The sequence below is a fragment of the Hemicordylus capensis genome, chromosome 6, assembly GCF_027244095.1.
Source record: "Hemicordylus capensis ecotype Gifberg chromosome 6, rHemCap1.1.pri, whole genome shotgun sequence".
Lineage (NCBI taxonomy): Eukaryota > Metazoa > Chordata > Lepidosauria > Squamata > Cordylidae > Hemicordylus > Hemicordylus capensis.
Genome location: NC_069662.1, coordinates 171,430,142 through 171,449,153, shown reverse-complemented (window position 1 = coordinate 171,449,153; position 19,012 = coordinate 171,430,142). Strand labels below are relative to the sequence as shown.

Below are 19,012 nucleotides of genomic sequence, written 5' to 3'. Positions count from 1 at the left end.
AGGCCTGGTGCTCTGGAGGCAGGAGGGGGCCAGAAATGCTTGCAGGGCCCACTCCCAGCGGGGTGTGTGTGTGTGTGTGTGTGGCGGCAGCAGGGATTGGCATGGAGCTGGGCAGAGGGCTGAGGGGGCAGCTGGCTCGGGCTGGCACCAGGGGCTGCTCTGGCTTGTTCCGTGGCCTGAAGGGAGAAGAGAGCCAGAGGAGCCAGCTCCTCCCCCCTCCTCCCTGGGGACCCGTGCCCATTGCCCCCCCCCCGCAATGATGCCCCTGATTAGGAGAATCTGGGTGGGGAACTCCTGCCTGTCTTGAGCACGCGAGGCTCAGTGGTCCCCTCTCTGCTTGACGAGCTTCGCTGCTGCAGGCTGAAGAGGAGAGGCCCCGATCCTGCCTAGCAGTCAGCCTGCTGCACTTGGGGATGGCACCGATCGCCCCTCGAGCCCAGCATGCTGGTCCCAACACTGGCCAGCCAGATGCCCCAGGACACTGACAAGCAGGGGGAGGCAGGCAACAGCCCTTCCCCAGGCCCCCCCCCCCCGGCGCTTAAAAGAAGCCCAAGGACCAGCCCCTGAACATGCACATGTCCTCCCCAGTCCCCAGGATGCCTTTCTTGCCCTTCTTAGGAAGACAGGCAGTGGCCTTCTACCCAGTCAGACCCTTGGTCCATCTCGCTCAGTATTGTCTACCCAGACTGGCAGCAGCAGCTTCCCCGAGGTTGCAGGCAGGAGCCTCTCAGCCCTGTCTTGGAGATGCTGCTGCCAGGGAGGCTTCTGCAGGTGGCCATCCCCTCAGGGGATCATGCAGTGCTCACACAGGGTCACCCATCCAAATGCAAAGCAGGACAGGCCCTGCTTAGCAAAGGGGACAATTCATGCTCACTACCAGCAGACCAGCTCTCTGCCCCACCGCAGGGGAAACACTCCTCTGCTGTCTCCCCAGGGGCAACATCTGGACTGCCATCTCTCCGGAGGCGGGCATCTCGCTCCTGGGCTCTGTCAGGGCCACGCCCATGGGGCATGCAGAAGCAGTGGCAATCTGTGCTCATCTGCCTCTTGGGGCAAAGCACCCCCCCCCCCGAGAGGCTGGGCAAGCGTCCTCTCCCCATTTTAAAGGCAGAAGCAACAGAGGCCAAGCGAAGCAACGTGCCCATTCCGGATGATGTCCCGGCAGTTCTTGGCTGCCTCTCCTCTGGCACACCAGCATCCCGCTCATCTCCCCTCACAGGCCAGTTCACAGCTGCAAACCACATCTGAATCTGCCCAGCAGCTTCTGCTGGGAGAGCACCCTAACCTCAACCCCCTCCCAATAACTGGTGGGAAGAGCACCGCTGCCGCCGCCACTGCCAGCCAATTCCTCCTCTGGCAACCCGGTGGTTTCTGGGGGAGATTCAAGGTGCTGGTTGCACCCATCACGCCCCTCCCAACACAAGAGGCCATCTCACACCTGGGCCTCCTCACCGACTGAGACCACCAGGCCGGGCAGGGGTCTGCCCTCCCCACCCCCATCAAGGAACATGATCTGCAGTGGCACGAGCAACATATTCTCTCTGGCTGCTCTGCTGTTGTGGGTGCATAACCCAAAGAAGCAGCCTTCCAACACAACAGCTCTCTACAGCTTTAGATGCACAGGGGCCATTTATTTGCTGGCCACTGGTGTGGGTGTGGCACTGGGCACCTTAAAACTGTGACATAATTTTGCCCACCCATTGAGCTCTTTTGTGTCATCACTCACTGATGCTTGGGTTAGTAAGCATGCAGGGCAGAGCCTTCTCTGTGGTGGACCCAAGACAGTGGAACTCCCTGCTGCAGGAAGTTCAAATGATCCTTCTCTTGTGGTCTTTAAGGCGCCCTTGAAAGGCAACTTGTTCCACCATGCCATTAGCATGCGACCAAGGGCAAGGGGACATTGATTGCCATTTTTCTCCATTTCCTTCTTGAACTGACTGTGCTAGATTTCAATATGTTCACAGTGCTTTGCTTTACTTTTCACATTTACTTTGAAAGGCATTCTGCTTCGGAAGGAAGGAAGGAAGGAAGGAAGGAAGGAAGGAAGGAAGGAAGGAAGGAAGGAAGGAAGGAAGGAAGGAAGGAGCAGCTAGTTTGGCCTTCACGGCAAGGAAAACCAAGGCACCCCACGGAAGCCCCCTGGCCAGAAGAGCCTGGCAGGGAATCCACGGCCCCCTTGCGCTCCACGGACCGAGGCGGGGGCCTCTCTGGCCCTGTTCCCCAAGAGACACAGAGGCGCTGTCTGCTGGGGGGCTGTTCTGGGCAAGGACTCGAGTGGAGTGGGGAAGCTGCCTCTGCTTGGCACGCAGGAGGCCCCCGGTGCAACCCCTGACAGCACCTCCAGGTAGGGCTGGGGGAGGCCCCTGTCCGAAATGCTGGAGAGCTGCTGCCAGTCAGGGGGGCAGACAATTCGGAGCGGGATGGACCACGGGTCGGACGCAGTAGAAGGCAGCTTCCTCTGTGACCCACAGCAGATGTGGAGGGCCAGGCTGCAACTGTTGCCCACACTCCTCCTCGAAGGAGGGCAGGGGAGGGAGCACCACCAGTCACACTGAATGGCGTGGGACCCACTCCCAGCCAGGACTGCAGCCACCCCCGCCCCAGAAAGAGTCCTGTGGACGCCCATGATGGACAGGTGGAGAGGAAGGCAGGCAGACAGCTTTCCGGCAGGGCCCAGCCCCACCCAGCTGCGAAGCCCACCCTCTCCTGGCCCGTCCCTGCTCCCTGCTCCAGCTCCTCGGCTGCCCCGCCCAGAAGGGCCTACATGGCACCACCTCTCCCTGTCCCCAAACCCCATAGTGAAACCTTTGGCCCAGCCCGCCCCCCGCCCCTGCCCCCCTCTCTGGCCAGAGTGCAGGCTCAGCCTTGTCGCCCAGGCACCCTGGCCCACCTGCTGCTCTCTCCCTGCCGCGGATTGCAAACACCTGAGGGCAGAGACCTAACTGCCTTGCTCAAGTGCCGCTGGAAAGCATCCGAGTCATTGGTGGCATCCTAGCAAGACAGTCCTTGCCGCCCCCAAGCCTGGCTGCGGGAGCAAGAAGGGAGGGTGCCCGTCTGCGAGCTGAAGACGGAGCGCCCTCCACCCAGCAGCAACTGAAGAGGACGCAGCCAGCACCCTATTTAGAGAGGCCTGTTGCTGTCAATCTGCTGCTCACGCGGCCTTCCGTGGAGACCCAGCTGCTGCCTGTCGGTCACCCCACGAGGCAAGCCAGTCAGCCCGAGCCATCAGGTCCTGAAAGCCCCTGCAAGCTTTGCTCCCGCTTTGTTCAGAGACCCTGCTTCGCGGCACCCCCTGGAACCAACCACCACCCCACCCTTCCCGTGCACGGTTCAGTCCCGGGGGGGTCTGAAGCCAGGAGCCTTCACAGCAGCCCTCTGACCACGATAAGAAGAAGACCACCACCTCCCAAGGGCTCTTGGCCAACTGCGCTGCAGCCGAGGATCAGGAAGGCTGGTTGGGAGGAGCGTGAGGCCAGGGAGGAGGAAGGAGGGCTCACAAGGAGGAAGCCTCCAGACCTTCACGGCAGACCCACACCGAGTCCCGCATGGCAGCCAGAAGAGGGCCATGGAGGTGCCTTTGCCTCTCTCCCGGGTCCCCTGAGGAGGGAGCACAGCACAGGCGGCAGCTGGCCAAGTCCTTCCCTCGAGTGGCCACAGCAGCAGGTGCCAGCCCAGCCCCGGAGATGAGGGGAGGCTCCCTCAGCCCAGCAAGCCCCAGGGCCCCTCTTGTCCATGGACACACACAACTAGCAGCAGCGCAATGCTGTTTTGCACACTTCGGACAAAAACAGGCGGACGGGAACATGTCAGACCGTGGCAAAAGTGGGCTGCTCTCCTTCCGGGGCAGAGATGGCTCAGTCAGCAAGCAGGCGGACACACCTGGACACAGACGGCTTGCCATAGACCTCCGTGATGGGGCGAGCGGAAGGAGACTTGGGCGGGGGGGGGAGCTCTCTCTCCTGCCAGGGCTTTGAGATGGGAACTCTGGGGCCAAAGGCAGCAGCCAGGCCCCTCCAGGGCTGCACAAGCCAGAGCTGGCAGCCCCCAGGAACCCACCCAGCCACACGCCCCTCTTTGCACCAAGTGGGCCAGGGGATATGCCTTGACCCCTGGAAAGACTGCCTTCCTCCCCACTTGAACAAGGAGGAAGAGACTCTGCTCCTGGCGAATCCCATCTGCCCAAGAGCCAGGTCAGGTGCCACAAACCACGTTAGGGCAAGAGGCTGGTCCGTGGCCCAGGAAAGGGTTGCTGCCTCCCCGCCCGGCTGCATGTGGGCTTCCTGGGGACCTTGGCTGGCCCTGCAGGAGCCTTCCAAGCCTCTCACCCCAGCGGCCACCAACCCCAACCTCTTGGTTTTGAGACGGCCGGCTTCCTGGGCTTGGCCAGAGGTCCGCGGTGTTTGCATTTCCCGCTTCCCAGCAGAACTGTCTGAAGGAGGGACCACGGTCAGTTCAGGGTTGGTTTCAAATCCAGCCAAGATGCCATTCTCAGCCGCTCAGATGGTCTGAGGACCACTTGGCCTTTCCCGGGCCATTTCTATTTCTTTTTTGAGTGGCAATTGTGGGTCTTTGTAGTTCTTTGTTGGACAGGTAGGAGGGGGTGCTTTGTTCTCCAGATGCCACCTAGCTCTGGAGTTTGGAGGACACGTTATACTGCTTTTCAACAAAAGTTCTCAAAGCAGTTTATATAGAAAAAGAATAAGGTAGTTCCCTGTCCCTAAAAAGTTCACAATCTAAAAAGAGGGGAAGTGGGCTGGAATTCCACCCGTCCAGGGTTTGACCATGTGGGAAATACTCATAATGAGCAGAACCCCCTCACAAATTAAGGGGGTCCCAATGTTGAATGATTATTGCTGCTTCTTTGTTGGAAGTTGGTTGGCATTTCTTAACTATACAAAATTACTGCATCCACAAATTGATTGGGAGACTCAAACCAAAAGGTCTTTCATGAAGTGGTGGACGGGTCCAAATTTCTGAACGGGACTCTGGAAGTGCCTCTAGGAAGCCGGGGTGGGGTGCGGGGCAGGGTTTGTTTTCTGACGGCTCTTATCCTGTGCTGCATTCTGCTTCCAGGCGTACTTCAGTTATATCTTAGAACACGCGTCCCTGAGCCTGGGTTATGGGACATTCTCGTTTCATCCAGTTTTTCACTCTGTTTCTTTGTCTGTTTCTTCTGCATTTCCTTGTGTGTATTTATTGTACATATTTTTAAAACTTAAATAGAAATTGCCCCCCAAAACCCCAACCCACACTGCCTTGATGGCCCAGACTCAAGTGGGTCCATCTAGTCCAGCAAGAAGTCTCCAGGGGAGGCCCGGCCAGATCCAGGAGCCCCACACCAGCCCAGGAGGAGCCCAGGAAGGGGGAGCTGCAGGCTCTTGGCTGTGCCGTCACCCCCAGCCTGCTCGGTTCCCCTCGCTCTGCCTTTTCTCCCACTCTGGGCCACTTCGATCCTCCTGGGTCTCTCTTCGGCTCGCTCGTGTCATTTTCCACCCAGAGTCCTCACAAGCACACGCCGTATTTCAGGTCCGGACTTAAGCTAAGCAAGATGCCCAAGACTAAATCACTGTCTACATTACGGCTCACACTTTCCCATCCTTCTTGATGGCTGCTACGTGATGCTTGGAAAGAACGGATGAGAGTGAAGGTTCGGCTGAAGTCCTAAATGACCAACAGCCCCTTCCAGGGAGTTCAGCTCAGCTGCTACCACAATGAATGCAACTGCAGCTGTTTCTTTTACATAGATTTATGTGCAAATATGGAATCTGGCCTGTGGACTTGGCATTTGGAAACCCAAGATACTCAGTTTCATTTGTTTTAAGTCAAGACCCTAGTCCTCATGAAGAAAGTGTGTGGGCAGCATGGGGTGGCAACCCAGAATACTTTGAGAGTCCAGGCCTCAGAGGGCTCCCTCGCCCTCATCACCATTCCGCTGCTTCCTCTCCCTGGGGACCCCACTCCTCCCCCCCGGCTGCTCTTCTGCCCTCCAGAAACCAACTGAAGCCTCAGCACTTTGCCAGAACATTCAAGAGTGTTGAAAACTTAGATCTTGGGAGTGGAATTATGAGGCTACAGCAGCAGCAGCCGCCGCCTATGAACGATCAACCAACTTGCACCATTATCCTCAGGACCAAACCTTGGCTTCCTGGCATGAAGTGCACACGCCCCAGATTAGCAGCCACCCACGTGACACAGTGCGCATTAAGCAGCACGAGGAGGAAGGTGTTTTTCTACACATGTAGGCACAAAGGACCACACTCCCACCAAGCCCTGAAGGGGACATTTCCAACTAGGACGGAAACGTCTTAGGAAAGCGCAACTAACCCTGACCCATCCAGCAGGGCCGCGCTCTCCCGCCCTTCAGAAATGGCCGCCTCAAGCAAGGGGTGGAGCCTGCCCAGAACTGCCTCCTTTGTGCTGCAAGGGAAGGGAGGCCAGCCTGGAGTCACTGGAGGGCCAGGAAGGCCAGGCTACGGGGGGTGGGGGGGGCATGCCTGGAGCCCTGGGACCTGGGGCGAGGCCGCAGACAGGGGCCCGTCAGGACCGGGGAAGGCCCACAGAGAAGCCGGTCCTGACCTCGCAGCAGGAATGCAGGAGTGGAGGCTGAGGGTAGGATGGGACCAGTGTGTGTGCGGGGGGGGGGGGGATACACACACACACAGGGAGCCATTTCAGCGTTTTCCCTGGGGTGCTAAACAGTCCCAGCCGAGCCCAGGAGGAGTCTGTCCATCCAGGGACAGGAGGTCTGTTGGGTTAGCAACACATTCCAATTCCATTTAGGTGTCTCTCTATTCTTAGAAACAGGAGTAGAAAGCTGGTGTGACCTAGTGGTTAAGAGACAGAACTGTGCCGCAGGACTTCTGTGGCTTGAATCTCGCCTTTGCCATGAACTCAGCAGGGGGCCTCCTCCCCGGCAAGACCTAACCTTGTTTCACCGGCAAGAAGGGGATGCCACTGACCTCCACAGGGGCCGTGGCCGGTGCTGCTGGAAGGATCACACCAAGTGCTGCCGGCCCCAAGTACGGGATGCAAGCGCAGCCTACGGGACTCTGCCAGATGCAGGCCAGACTGCAACCCATGACCATGCCCCCCCCCCGCCCCCAACTCTGGAGAGCCACTTTCTGTTCTGGAGGAGTTCCAGGAGCTTCACAGAGAGCCGTTGGGATCCAGAGAGCCAAGACCTCCCTCATCTTCCCTGGGCCTTTTAAATCCGGATCTAGGAGCCAGTCCCAAAAGGTAGGGGCCAGGCAATGGCTACTTGACAAAGGAATTGGACCTCCTGGTGGGCACCGTGGAGTGGGAGGCGCAATGGGCTCCTCCGTAGTCCCTTGGCCAGTAGCAGAACTTAGGGCAGACAGAGGGCTGCCTGGCATGAGTGAAGCCTTTATGAAACCACTCGACAGCGAATTCTCCTAGTCTAGGCACCACAGCTACGTTTCTAGAGCCACCCCTCCCTGGCGCTGGGATGTGTCAAGCCTGTCCTGGGCCTCAAAAGCAACCAGTGCTGGGAAGTGGCACTCACAGGCCGGCCAGCCACAGCCGGAGGCCAAGATCCCACCGACAGAAACACCCCCCCACACCCCCAGCTCTGCTCTCTGCAGGCTGCTTCTTCCTCAGAGATGTTTGCATCCTTCCCACATGCACCCACACCATCCCCACAGAACAACAGCCACTCCGGTGCCCCCCTGGGTGTGGGAGTAGGACCTACTACCACCCCACTGCTCCCAGCTTTTGTAACAGACTGGAGCTGGCAGAAGGGAGCTCAGGACCTCCACAGGCGCCCCCCCCCCACACGCGCACAAAAAACAGGTGGCCACATTCGGCAAAAGCAAGCCAGACTCCCCAAAATCCACTGGGGGGGGAGGGGGCTGGAAGGCGGCCTCCCCGCAGACCTTCCTCTTCCCACCCAGTGAGTTCTTGCCAGCTTGCCGACTGCGCCCAGGCAGGCGGGTGGCATCCCGGCCCGGAGAAGCCTCAGTCCCTCCCCGCCCGGCCATCCCCGCCGGCCCGCCCAGCTGCCCACAGGTGGGGCCCGAAAGCCCTTGGCCCGAAAAGCCATGGCGGGGATTCCTCCCTGGGACTCACGGAGCAGCCGGGGGCGGCGGCGGCGGCGACACCGGAGAGGGCTGCCCAGGCGCTGGCACGGGGAGGAGGCGAGAGCCCGCCGCGGGCCACCTGCTCGGGGGGCGGGCGAACTAGCAAGGGGTGCTCGCGAATGGGCTGCTCTCCTCCTCCCCCCTCTCGCCGCCACGGGGCTCGCTTCGCGGCTGCAACGGCGCAGCGGCTTCGAGGCTCAAGGCCGTCGCCGGACGCACGTGCTGCGGTGGGCTGGGAGAGAGCGCAGTGTCCCCCCGGGCTCCGGCTGCCTGCCCGCCCGCCTCCCCTCCAGGCCGGCTCTCCCCGCTTTCGCCCTGTCCCGGCCCCAGCAAGGCAGCGGAGGACGAACTTGCCCGCCCGCCCGCCCGCCCGCCGGCTCGCCGCTCACTCACCACCCCATGGACCAGAAACTCAAAAAGTTTGCTCTTGGTCGCCTTTCGCGCCCCTCCAGTGACTTCCTCCGCGGCCATCGGCGGGCTCCGCGCTGCTCGGCTGGGCGCCGCTCCGCCTCCCCTCCGCTCGCTCCCTTTCTTTGCTCTCCCGCTCGCGGCGCGGCTGCCTCTTCCTTCCTTCCTTCCCTCCCTCCCTCCCTCCCTCCTTCCACCCCCCCCCCCGCCTTTTCTCTCCAACTCCGGGCTCCTCCTGGCCCTGCTGGGCTCTCACACTTCTAATAGCGCCGCCGGCCGAGAGGGGAGGGGGCCCCTGCAAGGCTCCCGCGACGGCCCACGGCAGCGGCCGAATTCCTGCGCGGAAAAGCCGCGAGGCAACTGACCGCCTTTGGCTCGGCGCGGCCCAGGAGGCGGCAGCAGCAGCAGAAGCCCGCCCGCCCGCCCGCCAGCCAGCCAGCCCCGCAGCAGCGAGACAGGCAAGCGGCCTCTCTTCAAGCTCCGCGGGCAGTGCTGCTGGGGCGAAGTCCGGCCGCCCAGGCCCAGCGCCGCTCGCTGTCCGCGGCGGCAGCAGCAGCCGCCGCCGCCACCGCCGCCTTTCCGCGCAGCCCGGGGCCTGCCCTGCCTGCCTGCCGCGCCTAGCCGGGCGCTCTGTCTCTCCGCCCGGCTCCGGTCACACAGTGACACAACCCTCTGCCGCGCCCCTCCCCTCGCTGCTTCCCCCGCCGGGACCCTCCCGGCCGCCCAGCGAAGCGAGTGCTCCCCACCACTTCCCCACCCAAACGAGATGGGGGCGGGGGATACTGCGAGAGAAGGACCCGGAGCCCGGCGCAAGGAAGGCCCGACCCCTCCTCCCCCAGCCGGAGAGACGACGCCCCCGCTTTCTCCTCCATAGATTCCCGGGATCCCGGCGTAGAGCTAGCCAGGGGTGGCTCCCTCCTCGCCACCGCGAACGGAGCAAGGAGGAGCGCGGCCGGGGGTGGGGGGGGGGGCAAGCAAGCGCCGCCCCGAGACGCTGCTAGCTCGCCGCGTCCTGCTTGGCATCTCCCGGTGCGCATCCCCCAGGCAACAGAGACAGCGTTGCCAGGTAACAGGCGGGGCGTGGTACCCAGAAGAGGCGCCCTCTCGGCCCGACACCGCCCCGTCTGCATCGGGTGGACGCGGACTGGGGACTTCTGGGGGGGGGGCGGCAGCAGGGGGTGTGGGGATGGAGGAGCAGCAGCGTGTTCACACGTGTGGGGGAGAGAAGGGGCACCTCGCTCCGGCTTCGGCCTCTACTGGCCGAGGCTAGCGCGGAAGAGAGCCCCGCTTCCAGCCTACTTCTCACTGGCCCTCGCAGGGGCGCCAAGACGGCCCCCTGAAGGCGAGGAAGGTGCTGAGGCTGCGAAGCCGGAATCCCCCTTCTCTTCCCCCATCCCGCCATCCAGCAAGCCCCGCGGCAGCTACCAATGAGACCGAACGGGGCAGGGGGCGGGGACGGATCATGGGGCGAGAGGCCAGCGGGAGCCGGGGCCGCCGCCTGCTCCCTCCCCCTGGGGTGCCCCACCGAGCGACCCCTCCTTCCCCCTGTTACCGGGCTCCTCCCGGCGGGGAGGGGGCGCCTGTGGCGCATGCGCAGCGCTGCCTCTTTTCTCTCCCGGTGAAGGTCAGCCGAGCGGACTGAGGGGAAAGGGGCGGGTGTTAACTCCTTCCGAGCCGGCGCAGTGCCTTGCGTCTCAGCCCTGCCCGTCAAGCCCCCCACCCCGCCCCGCCCGGTAGCTCTCTTTTCTGCTCCTGCCTGGCTGGCTGGCCGCACTGCACTCCCCTAGGGGTAGCTCGCCCTTACCCCGCTTCTCCTCATGGCGAGGAACGCTCCCCCTCCTCTGTCCCCCACCTCGGAAAGGCCCCGCCGGCTGGGCGAGCGTCAGAGCGCCCCCATCCCTGTCCTAGCAGCAAGCCGCAGGAAAAGCCCCTGCGCGCCGGGCGTGTGCAGGGCTCGCAGCTCCAGCTCCTGTGCTCGCCCGCTATTCCCCCCCCCCCAGGAGTTCGCTGCGGCGGGGGTCTTTCTGCCTCGGCCTTTCTCCGTTCCTCGGGATGAGGCGCTCATCCCATTCAGAACAGCTGGGAGGGCCAAGAGAGCCGTTTAATGACCCCCCCCAAGTCCAAGCCGCGTTCAGCGGGCCTCGGCCCCCGCCCCCGCCCCTCGGAGAGACGAGTGGGCACTCACGGGGCGGAGATGCGCCAGCGAGCTGCCTCTTCCGACGTGACACACCGGCAGCATGAGTACCTCCCCCGTCTGCTCTCGCCGCGTAAGCACCACGTCTGAAGCCGCCCTCCGAACGTGGGACTTCGACGTCCGCCCGGTCAGGGTTCGGCAGTATCCGGCGGGCGTCCGAAGCCGTTTCTACGGGGGCAGCAGCAGCCTTCAAAGCGGGGGTCTCCCGCTGGGGCCCAAAGCCGAGGCCCTGGGGGGTGGGTGTTGCTGCTGCTGCTGCTGCTGCCTGCCCCAGCCGTCTTCCTGCCCCGGGCGGGAGCCGGGCCGGGCTGACCGTCTCCCCCTGGGTCGGAGCTTCCCCGAGGTGGTCCCGCGAGGGCTTCTCCCGCCCCCGCCCCGCCTTCATCTGCAGCATCCCTCGGCTCTTCCTTCCTTCCATTTGCTCTTTGGACAAGGGGGCCCGATCCCCAAGTGCCCCCTGTGGGCCGGATTCCTCCTTCGCGGGGGGTGGAGGGCGGCCACTGCCAGCGCAGTCCGGAGCCTGCAGACCCGTCTGCGCCAGGACCAGGGGGCAGAGCGGGACCCCTCCGCTCCCTCCGGGCTCCTTGCCCCCCTGTGCTGGCATCAGGTCAACGCTGGCCGGAATGGGGGAGCCCCAGTTCATCACGCCGTGGCAGGCAGCAGCCCAGCCTCCGAGGAGAAGGTGACTCACACCTCTCCAGATGCAGGGAAGGCCAGGCGCCCCTCCCGTGTGCAGAGAAGGGGGGGCAGTGATGGGGGGCTGGGGTGAGGGTGTTTTGCACACAACCCCACACTTCCTAGGGAGGTCCAGAGGTTGGTTCCTGGGCTCTGAGAGCCCCTGACAGCCACGCTGGCTCCCACAGAACAGAAGCCTCCTTTCTGTTCCACCCTCCCCTACCTCGCTGGGCCCCTCCTCCATCCAAAGGTGCAGAGAACTCTCTAACCCGCCATCGCCGCCACAGGGGTCTCATCTCTCTCCCCCCCCCCATATGGGGACCTTCTCCTTACTCAAGAGGTGAAGCAGAGTCTGCCGCGAAGAGGACCCTCAGCATAAATCTGCATGGCCAACAGGCCCCCAAGGGATACCAAGCAGCCCCCCCACCCCTACCCCACTAGTGCTTCTGACCCATTCTCTCTCACAGGATCACAATCAAGGGACTTCCAGCGGAATGGATGGCACGGCTGCAGGCAGGCAGGACTCGCACCCCATGCCATGGCCAGCTGGTGAGCTCAGAGGCCTAGGCGTGGGAGGGCCCTGGCCGAGGGGAGGGCTTGGCTGGCACCCCGGCACAGGAGAGGAGAGCTGGTCTGGTGGTTGCAAGCAGGACTTGGCCCCTTAGCTAAGCAGGGTCCGCCCTGGTTGCATATGAAAGGGAGACTAGAAGTGTGAGCAGCACTGGAAGAGATTCCCCCCCTCAGGGGATGGAGCCGCTCTGGGAACAGCTGAAGGTTCCCAGTTCCCTCCCTGGCAGCATCTCCAACAGGATAGGGCTGGGAGAGAGACTCCTGCCCGCAACCTTGGAGAAGCTGCTGCCAGTCTGGGTAGACAGTGCTGAGCTGGATGGACGAAAGGTCTGACTCAGTATATGGCAGCTTCCTATGTTCCTAGGAGCACCTGCCTGCCCGTGCCCAGAGCCGCCTTCCTCCACAGCTTGCTCCCTGCTTTCAGGCCCAGCCGCCCCCCCACACACACACATGCGGAGAGGGGCAAGTGGGTGGGTGCCCCGTGCAGCTCCCTGGAGCACCCGCATGGCCCACAGCCGCAGCCAGCAGGAAGAAGCCCCCCCCCCTTCCTTCTCAGGGTGCCTCCTGGGGCCTCCCCAAGGGCAGGAAGAAGGAAGCTGGCAGCACCAGGGCGGCCGCTGAGCCCCCACCACCCCGGCGAGGAGGAGGAGGAGGAGGAGGAGGAGGAGGAAAGCGGCTCCTCTGTCCCTCCTGTCTGCAGTGCAGCTTTCAGGGGCTCCAGAGCTCCCCAGAAGCCACCAAGTGGGCATCAGCCCCAAGTCCACGATGCTGCTGCTGCGGCCAGAATCCCCTCCATCCCAAAGAGTGCTCCACAGGACCTGCAGCCGCTGGTGCTTCTATGACTGGGATGGGGCCACCACCGCTCCACTGTAGGACCCCCCCCCCCCCCCCGGGTTGCATGCAGAGGGCCCCAGGTTCCCTCCCGGCAGCATCTCCAGGTTGGGTGGGGAGAGACTCCTGCCTGCAGCCTGGGAGAGCAGCTGCCAGTCAGTGCAGGGAAGGCTGAGCTAGAGGGCCCTCGTCACTCCAGGGCTCATCCTGATGGGGGACCCAATGAGAAGAGGCGGGGGGGGCAGGGTGGATTTGATTTAAATCAAACTGATTTAAATCACGATTTAAATCACGATTTAAATCACTAGCAGGGTGGATAAAAATTAAAAAAATCCAATTTAAATCAAAAAAATCTGATTTAAATAAAAAAATCCAATTTTTAAAATTTAAATCGGATTTTTTTATTTAAATCAGATTTTTTTGATTTTTATCCACCCTGCTAGTGATTTAAATCGTGATTTAAATCGTGATTTAAATCAGTTTGATTTAAATCAAATCCACCCTGTGGGGGGGGTTCCCCACCATCACACCTGCCCACTGAAAGCCACGTCCTCCGGACTCCCCACACAGGTGATAGTAAGCCAAGCAACTTGCGGGGGTGGAGGGGTGCGGTGGAGCAGGGATGGATTAAGACACCTGCCCATTGAGGGGGGGAGGGGGGGCAGGGGGGGCAGGCATCTGGGGCAGGCCAGCGTGGGGACAGCTGGCCTGACTGGCCCAAGACACTCAGGTTTTCCTCTGGGAGTCCATGGCCAGCAATCAGGATGGGGCCCACTTGGGTGCTGAGCCTGTGCTGTCCCCCTGGGCTGCAGTCCGACACTGCCCGCCCCCCTGGGCTGGGCCCCTTTGGTTCCCTGGATGGAGCTGAGCCAGCCTCAGGAAGTGTGCAGACTTGCCGCCACACACTGAATGCTCTGCTCTGCCCTGCTCCCATGGCTGTGAGCAGGATGCCCGAGTTCGAATCCTCCTTTCCCTTTCCTTTCCCAGCCACATTACCTTTGCTGGCAGGATCTCTGCCGAGTGTAGAGGCCATCGTGGCCTCTCAAAAGAGGAGGGGGGCCCAGCCTGACACCTCCTCCCATTCTCCGTGGCCTCCGCCGGCTTCTTTCCATGGAGAGGCTGAAGTGCTAGTGGGTCCTAACGGCCAAGCCAGTGGAGGAGCTTCCTTCCTCCTCTTCCTCCTCGGGCTGCCTGCCTTCTCCCTTGCAAAATGGTTTGTTCTCCTTGTTGGAAGTTAAAGGACTTTGCGCTGTCTCTTTGTCTCAGACAGTGGAGGACAGACTAGTAAGTCAGAGGGCTAGAGGGTCAAGACATTGGTCACCCCTTCTCCACTGCTCTGACACTATCCCTTTGGATATGTAGATTGCTACTCTTAGGGATCAACTTCCTCTTCCTCTCTCTCTCTCTTCCCTATCTGCCCCTCTACCTTGCAACATGGCAAGCCCCTCTCCCTGCACCATATGTGCAGAGAGGATGCAGAATCCATCTGCATCCAGCTAGATAGATAGATTAGAGATCCCAACTCCTCACTTTCCTATCTAGAATGGAGTTCCTTAATAAATGCCTTATATATTGATTTGAAACTATGAATTGGCTCCAAGTTACTTTACTCTCAGCAAACACGCATGCCTGACTAAATCCGCTGTGTTGTGCCTCTGTGCACTCTGCCCACCTAAATTTCTACTAAAGGAGAAATCACAGATGCTCAAGAAATTACAAGAATATGTAGCGATGGCAAGCAACAAATTTGGCTGGAAGCCAAAGATCCTGCACACAGACAATGGAGGAGAATATATGTCCACCGCCACACAGCAGTTCCTGAGAGAACATGGAATCGTGCATCAAACCACGGTAGCTTCCAACGCATCACAGAATGAAGTGTCAAAGAACAGAAGTCTACTGGATATGGTAAGATGCATGCTTGCTGACACACACACCTCCCACAGAAATTCTGGGGAGAAGGCATCATGACTGCTACATACATACAAAACAGAATGCACACAAAGCCTATAGGAACAACACCATATGAACTTTGGCATGGTCATAAGCCGTCCATGACGCATCTTCGTGTCTTTGGAAGCACGGCTTACTCATACATCCCAAAGGAAAAAAGGACTAAGTTAGGGGCTAGGGCCACAAAAGGGATTTTTGTAGGCTACTCAGCACAATCCAAAGGCTACAGAATTCTGGATCCTGACACCAACAAGATAACCATAAGCAAAGCGGTGTATTTTGATGAGAATATGAAAGAGCTACGTCTTCAGAGGGGGCCTACACCGAAGCAAGCAACCAGACCAAGCACCCTTATGACTGGATTATGCTTCCTGATCTCAGAGGAATTGCGGAGGAGGAGACAGCAGATCCAGATCCAACCACACTCCACATAGAGACCCCCAGCGATCCACCCGACGCACCTGAGATAATGGGAGAGACCACAGAGGGTGAGGTGAGGCAATCAACGCACTCAAACAGAGGTGTTCCAGCTCCGAGACTGTCCTACCTCGCAAGAACGGCGGAACAACCAGAACCTTCATCATGGGAGGAAATATCCCGGCTACCACAACCAGAAGCCCAGAAGTGGAAATAAGCTGCAATTGAAGAGCTTGAGGCTCTACAGAAAAACAAAACCTGGACTCTTACTAAGTTACCTCAAGGAAGGAAAGTTATAGGCTGCAAATGGGTTTTCAAACTCAAACATCATGCTGATGGTGAGATTCAGCGCTACAAAGCCAGATTAGTAGCAAAAGGATATTCACAGAAATATGGAGAAGATTATGACGAAACCTTTGCACCAGTGGTTAAACATACCCCAGTAAGGACTCTGTTAAGTATTGCTGCTAGGAAAGGAATGCATGTTGAACACCTAGATGTGAAAACTGCATTCTTGCATGGCGAACTAGAAGAGGACATTTACATGCAACAACCACCAGGTTTCTTAGAGAAAAGCAAAGAGGACTATGTATGCAAACTGCAAAAGAGCATTTACGGTTTAAAAAAGGCTGCCAGAGCATGGAACATAAAACTGAATGATATGCTGCTTCAAGCAAACTTCAAAAGAAGCAACGCGGATCCTTGTCTATACAGGAAATGCAAAGATGGCAAATGGACTTACATTTTGGTGTATGTTGATGATTTGATTCTTGCCTATGAAAATCCAGATGACAGCAAGGAAATAATGCATCATCTGAACAGAGAAGTGGAAGTCAAGCGACTTGGCAACATTGCACACTACTTGGGCATTCAAGTACAAAGAGAGAAAGATGGAAGTTTCCTCATCAACCAAGAACAGAAAATTAAAGACTTGATAAACTTTCTCAGACTGGAAAATGCGAATCCTACACCAACTCCAATGGAAATGAACTACATAAAGCAAGAAGATCAAACTGAGCCACTATCTGACAACCATAGATATCGTGAAGCATTGGGTAAGCTTTTATACATTAGTACACTCACTAGGCCAGATATTAGTACAGCAGTTGGCTTACTTTGCAGAAAGACTGCATCACCAACAGTCAAGGACTGGAATGCAATGAAGAGGGTTAGGGTTAGGGTCCAGCTACCAGCTAACAGTCAAGCAAAACTAGAAGCATACGTAGATGCAGACTGGGATGGAGACCTAACCGAAAGGAAATCCACCAGCGGTCACATAGTTTTCTATGGTGATGGAGCCATAAGCTGGTCAAGCAGAAAGCAAGACATAGGAGCATCATCAACCACTGAAGCAGAATATGTATCAGCTGCACGGGGCTGTCACGAGATACAATGGCTGTGTCAACTACTGAAGGACCTAGGTACAGAGGTACCACAGCCCATACCAGTGTATGAAGACAACCAAAGCTGCATTCAACTCTCCAAACAAGAAGATGTAAAGAGGAGTACCAGACATATTGATGTGAAGTACCATGTAGTGAGAAGTCTGCAGAAAGATGGACTAATCAAGCTGATCTACTGCCCGACAAATGAAATGCTTGCAGACATACTCACTGAGCCATTACCAAGACCCTGCTTTGAAAAGCTGAGAGAGAAAATGAATCTTGTGAGCTGAGTCACGAGACATCGAGAGGCGGTGTTGAAAGTTAAAGGACTTTGCGCTGTCTCTTTGCCTCAGACTGTGGAGGACAGACTAGTAAGTCAGAGGGCTAGAGAGTCAAGACATTGGTCATCACTTCTCCACTGCTCTGATGCTATCCCTTTGAAATGTAGATTGCTAATCTCAGGGACTAACTTCCTTTTCTCTCTCTCTTCCCTACCTGCCCTTCTACCTTGCAACATGGCAAGCCTCTCTCCCTGCACCATGTGTGCAGGGAAGATGCAGAATCCATCTGCATCCAGCTAGCTAGATAGATTAGAGATCCTAACTCCTCACTTTCCTATATAGAATGGAGTTCTCTAATAAATACTCCATATTTTGATTTGAAACTATGAACTGGCTCCAAGTTACTTGACTCTCAGCACACACGCCTGCCTAACTAAATGTCCGCTGTGTTGTGCCTCTGCGCACTCTGCTGTAATGAGAAAGGGATTCTCTCCCCACAGAGAATTCCCAACACTCCTGACACAGACGCCCGTGCAAAGGGGTTGGAGGCAGGGCTGCTGCAGGCCACTGTGGTCTGTGGGTAGCGGCAGCCTTGGCACCCTGGCGGGAGTCAGCTGCGGGAGGGTGGGGGGGAGGGATCACCCAGGACTGTAGTCACTACAATTGAGCAAGGGGGGGCCTGAGAGCTGAGTGGCAGCTTGCTTTGCCCCCCCCCCCGCCCCGCCCCCACAAGACAAAGGCACGGAGGGGGCCACTCCAACCCTGCTAGGCCCTCTCTCACTTCTGGGCTCTTCACGCAAAAGCCTTCTGAGCAGCACCAGGCCATTTCTTTCTGGGAGGCGGGAAGGTGCCCGTGGCTTTCCCTGGCCGCTCCGGCGTGAGCCGTGTGTGTGGGGAGGGCTCGGTGGCAGCCTCATCGCATCCTCTGTCGCCAGAGTCCGACCTGCGGCTCTCCATGCCCTGCCACTGGGGGGCATGGCAAGCACGGTGACCGCCTGGGCCCCGCTCTCTTAGCCTCCATGGGAATTAACTGGGCCCTGCCACCCGCTCTGCCCTGGGCAGCGGGGGTATCATCAGCAAGGGGCACGTGTGGCTGGGGTGTAGTGAGGATGGGGCTGCCAGGGATGGTGTGGGTCGTGGGAGCCGCTGTGGGTGTTGCCATGAGCTCTGTGCTGCAGCAGCAGCAGGGCCAGATCTGCCCTGCGGTGCTGGCCATGCAGGCCCCTAAGATCCGCTGCCGCCTCCCCCCACAAGGGAGGGCCCATGTGCCCTGCAGCCAGCAGCCAGGCCTGCTGTGGGAGAAGGGGGGGGCTTGGCTTGCTCCCTCCGTCTCCAGAAGGAGAGACTCCCAGGCAGGTGCTCACTCGGCCACCTCTTTGGCACAGGTTCCGGCTCCCCGCATGGCTTTGCACCTCCTCGCTTCAGACTGGGCGTGGTGGCCTTCACCCCGCTTTCTGTGCCACTCCAAAGCATCTGCAGTCGGTGCTTTCATCCCGCTGAGGGTTCCAGCCAGGGGCACAAGCGCCCTGGCCAGGATGGGGCCCGCCTCCTCCCCGGCACCATCCAAACTGCTGCCTGGGGCTGCCTGGCAGCCTCCCTCCCTGCTGCCATGAGGTCCCAGCAAGCCCTTCTGAAGGGCCATAGAGAGGCGTCAGGATTGCTGATGCCTCTGCACCCTGACATGCAGGCCTCGGGGGGGGGGGCGGCTCAAAAGAGGTCTCTTTTCCAAGGGCCACTGAAATGCATTGGAATTGGTTCAGATCCAGCAATTCCCTCTAGGAGCCTGTTACTGGGGGGTGGGGGTGGGGGGCGCACCAGTGGTTTGCTGGTGCAAACATCATCCAACAGAGGAACATGGTTCCTCTGTTGCATCCCTGTCACCAGACAGCCTCTCTCCACCCCTCTTTGGGAAACTGGCTGTCTACAGAGCACAGGGAGGCACTTTTGGTGCCCAGCAGGAATTGGCTTCTGCTTGGATCAAGCAGCAGTGCTTTGTAAAGACTGGACCAGTGTGAAAGCTGCCTAGCAAAAGGCAATGCACTTTCACTGAATCCAGTGCATTCTTAATGAAGCCAGAGTTACTGACACAGCAAAAGGATTAAAATTAAGAACATAAGAACAGCCCTTCTGATCAGACCCAAGGTCTAGCTGGCCCAGCATCCTGTTTCACCCAATGGCCCACCAGATGCCTCTGGGAAGCCA

At 59.2% G+C, this 19,012-nt stretch overlaps 1 protein-coding gene across 9 annotated transcripts in view; it reads right to left on the bottom strand.

The window, feature by feature from the left end:
• The window catches only part of SMARCD3 (SWI/SNF related, matrix associated, actin dependent regulator of chromatin, subfamily d, member 3), a 74,715-nt gene that overhangs the window by 30,226 nt on the left and 25,477 nt on the right, over positions 1 to 19,012 (bottom strand). Inside the window, exons 1-2 of one of the 9 annotated variants that reach the window (XM_053260575.1) lie at positions 10,690 to 11,356; positions 10,057 to 10,142 (exon numbers count right to left, since the gene is read on the bottom strand). The exons of 2 other annotated variants lie outside the window; for them this stretch is intronic. In XM_053260575.1, coding sequence (XP_053116550.1) covers positions 10,057 to 10,142; positions 10,690 to 11,341 — 738 coding nt within the window. In that variant the 5' untranslated portion in view covers positions 11,342 to 11,356. Of the gene's footprint in view, positions 1 to 1,726; positions 2,796 to 8,085; positions 8,434 to 8,489; positions 8,674 to 10,056; positions 10,143 to 10,308; positions 10,592 to 10,689; positions 11,357 to 19,012 lie in introns of those variants that run through there. 6 more of the 9 variants (XM_053260579.1, XM_053260580.1, XM_053260578.1 and 3 more) reach the window with 6 other exon arrangements.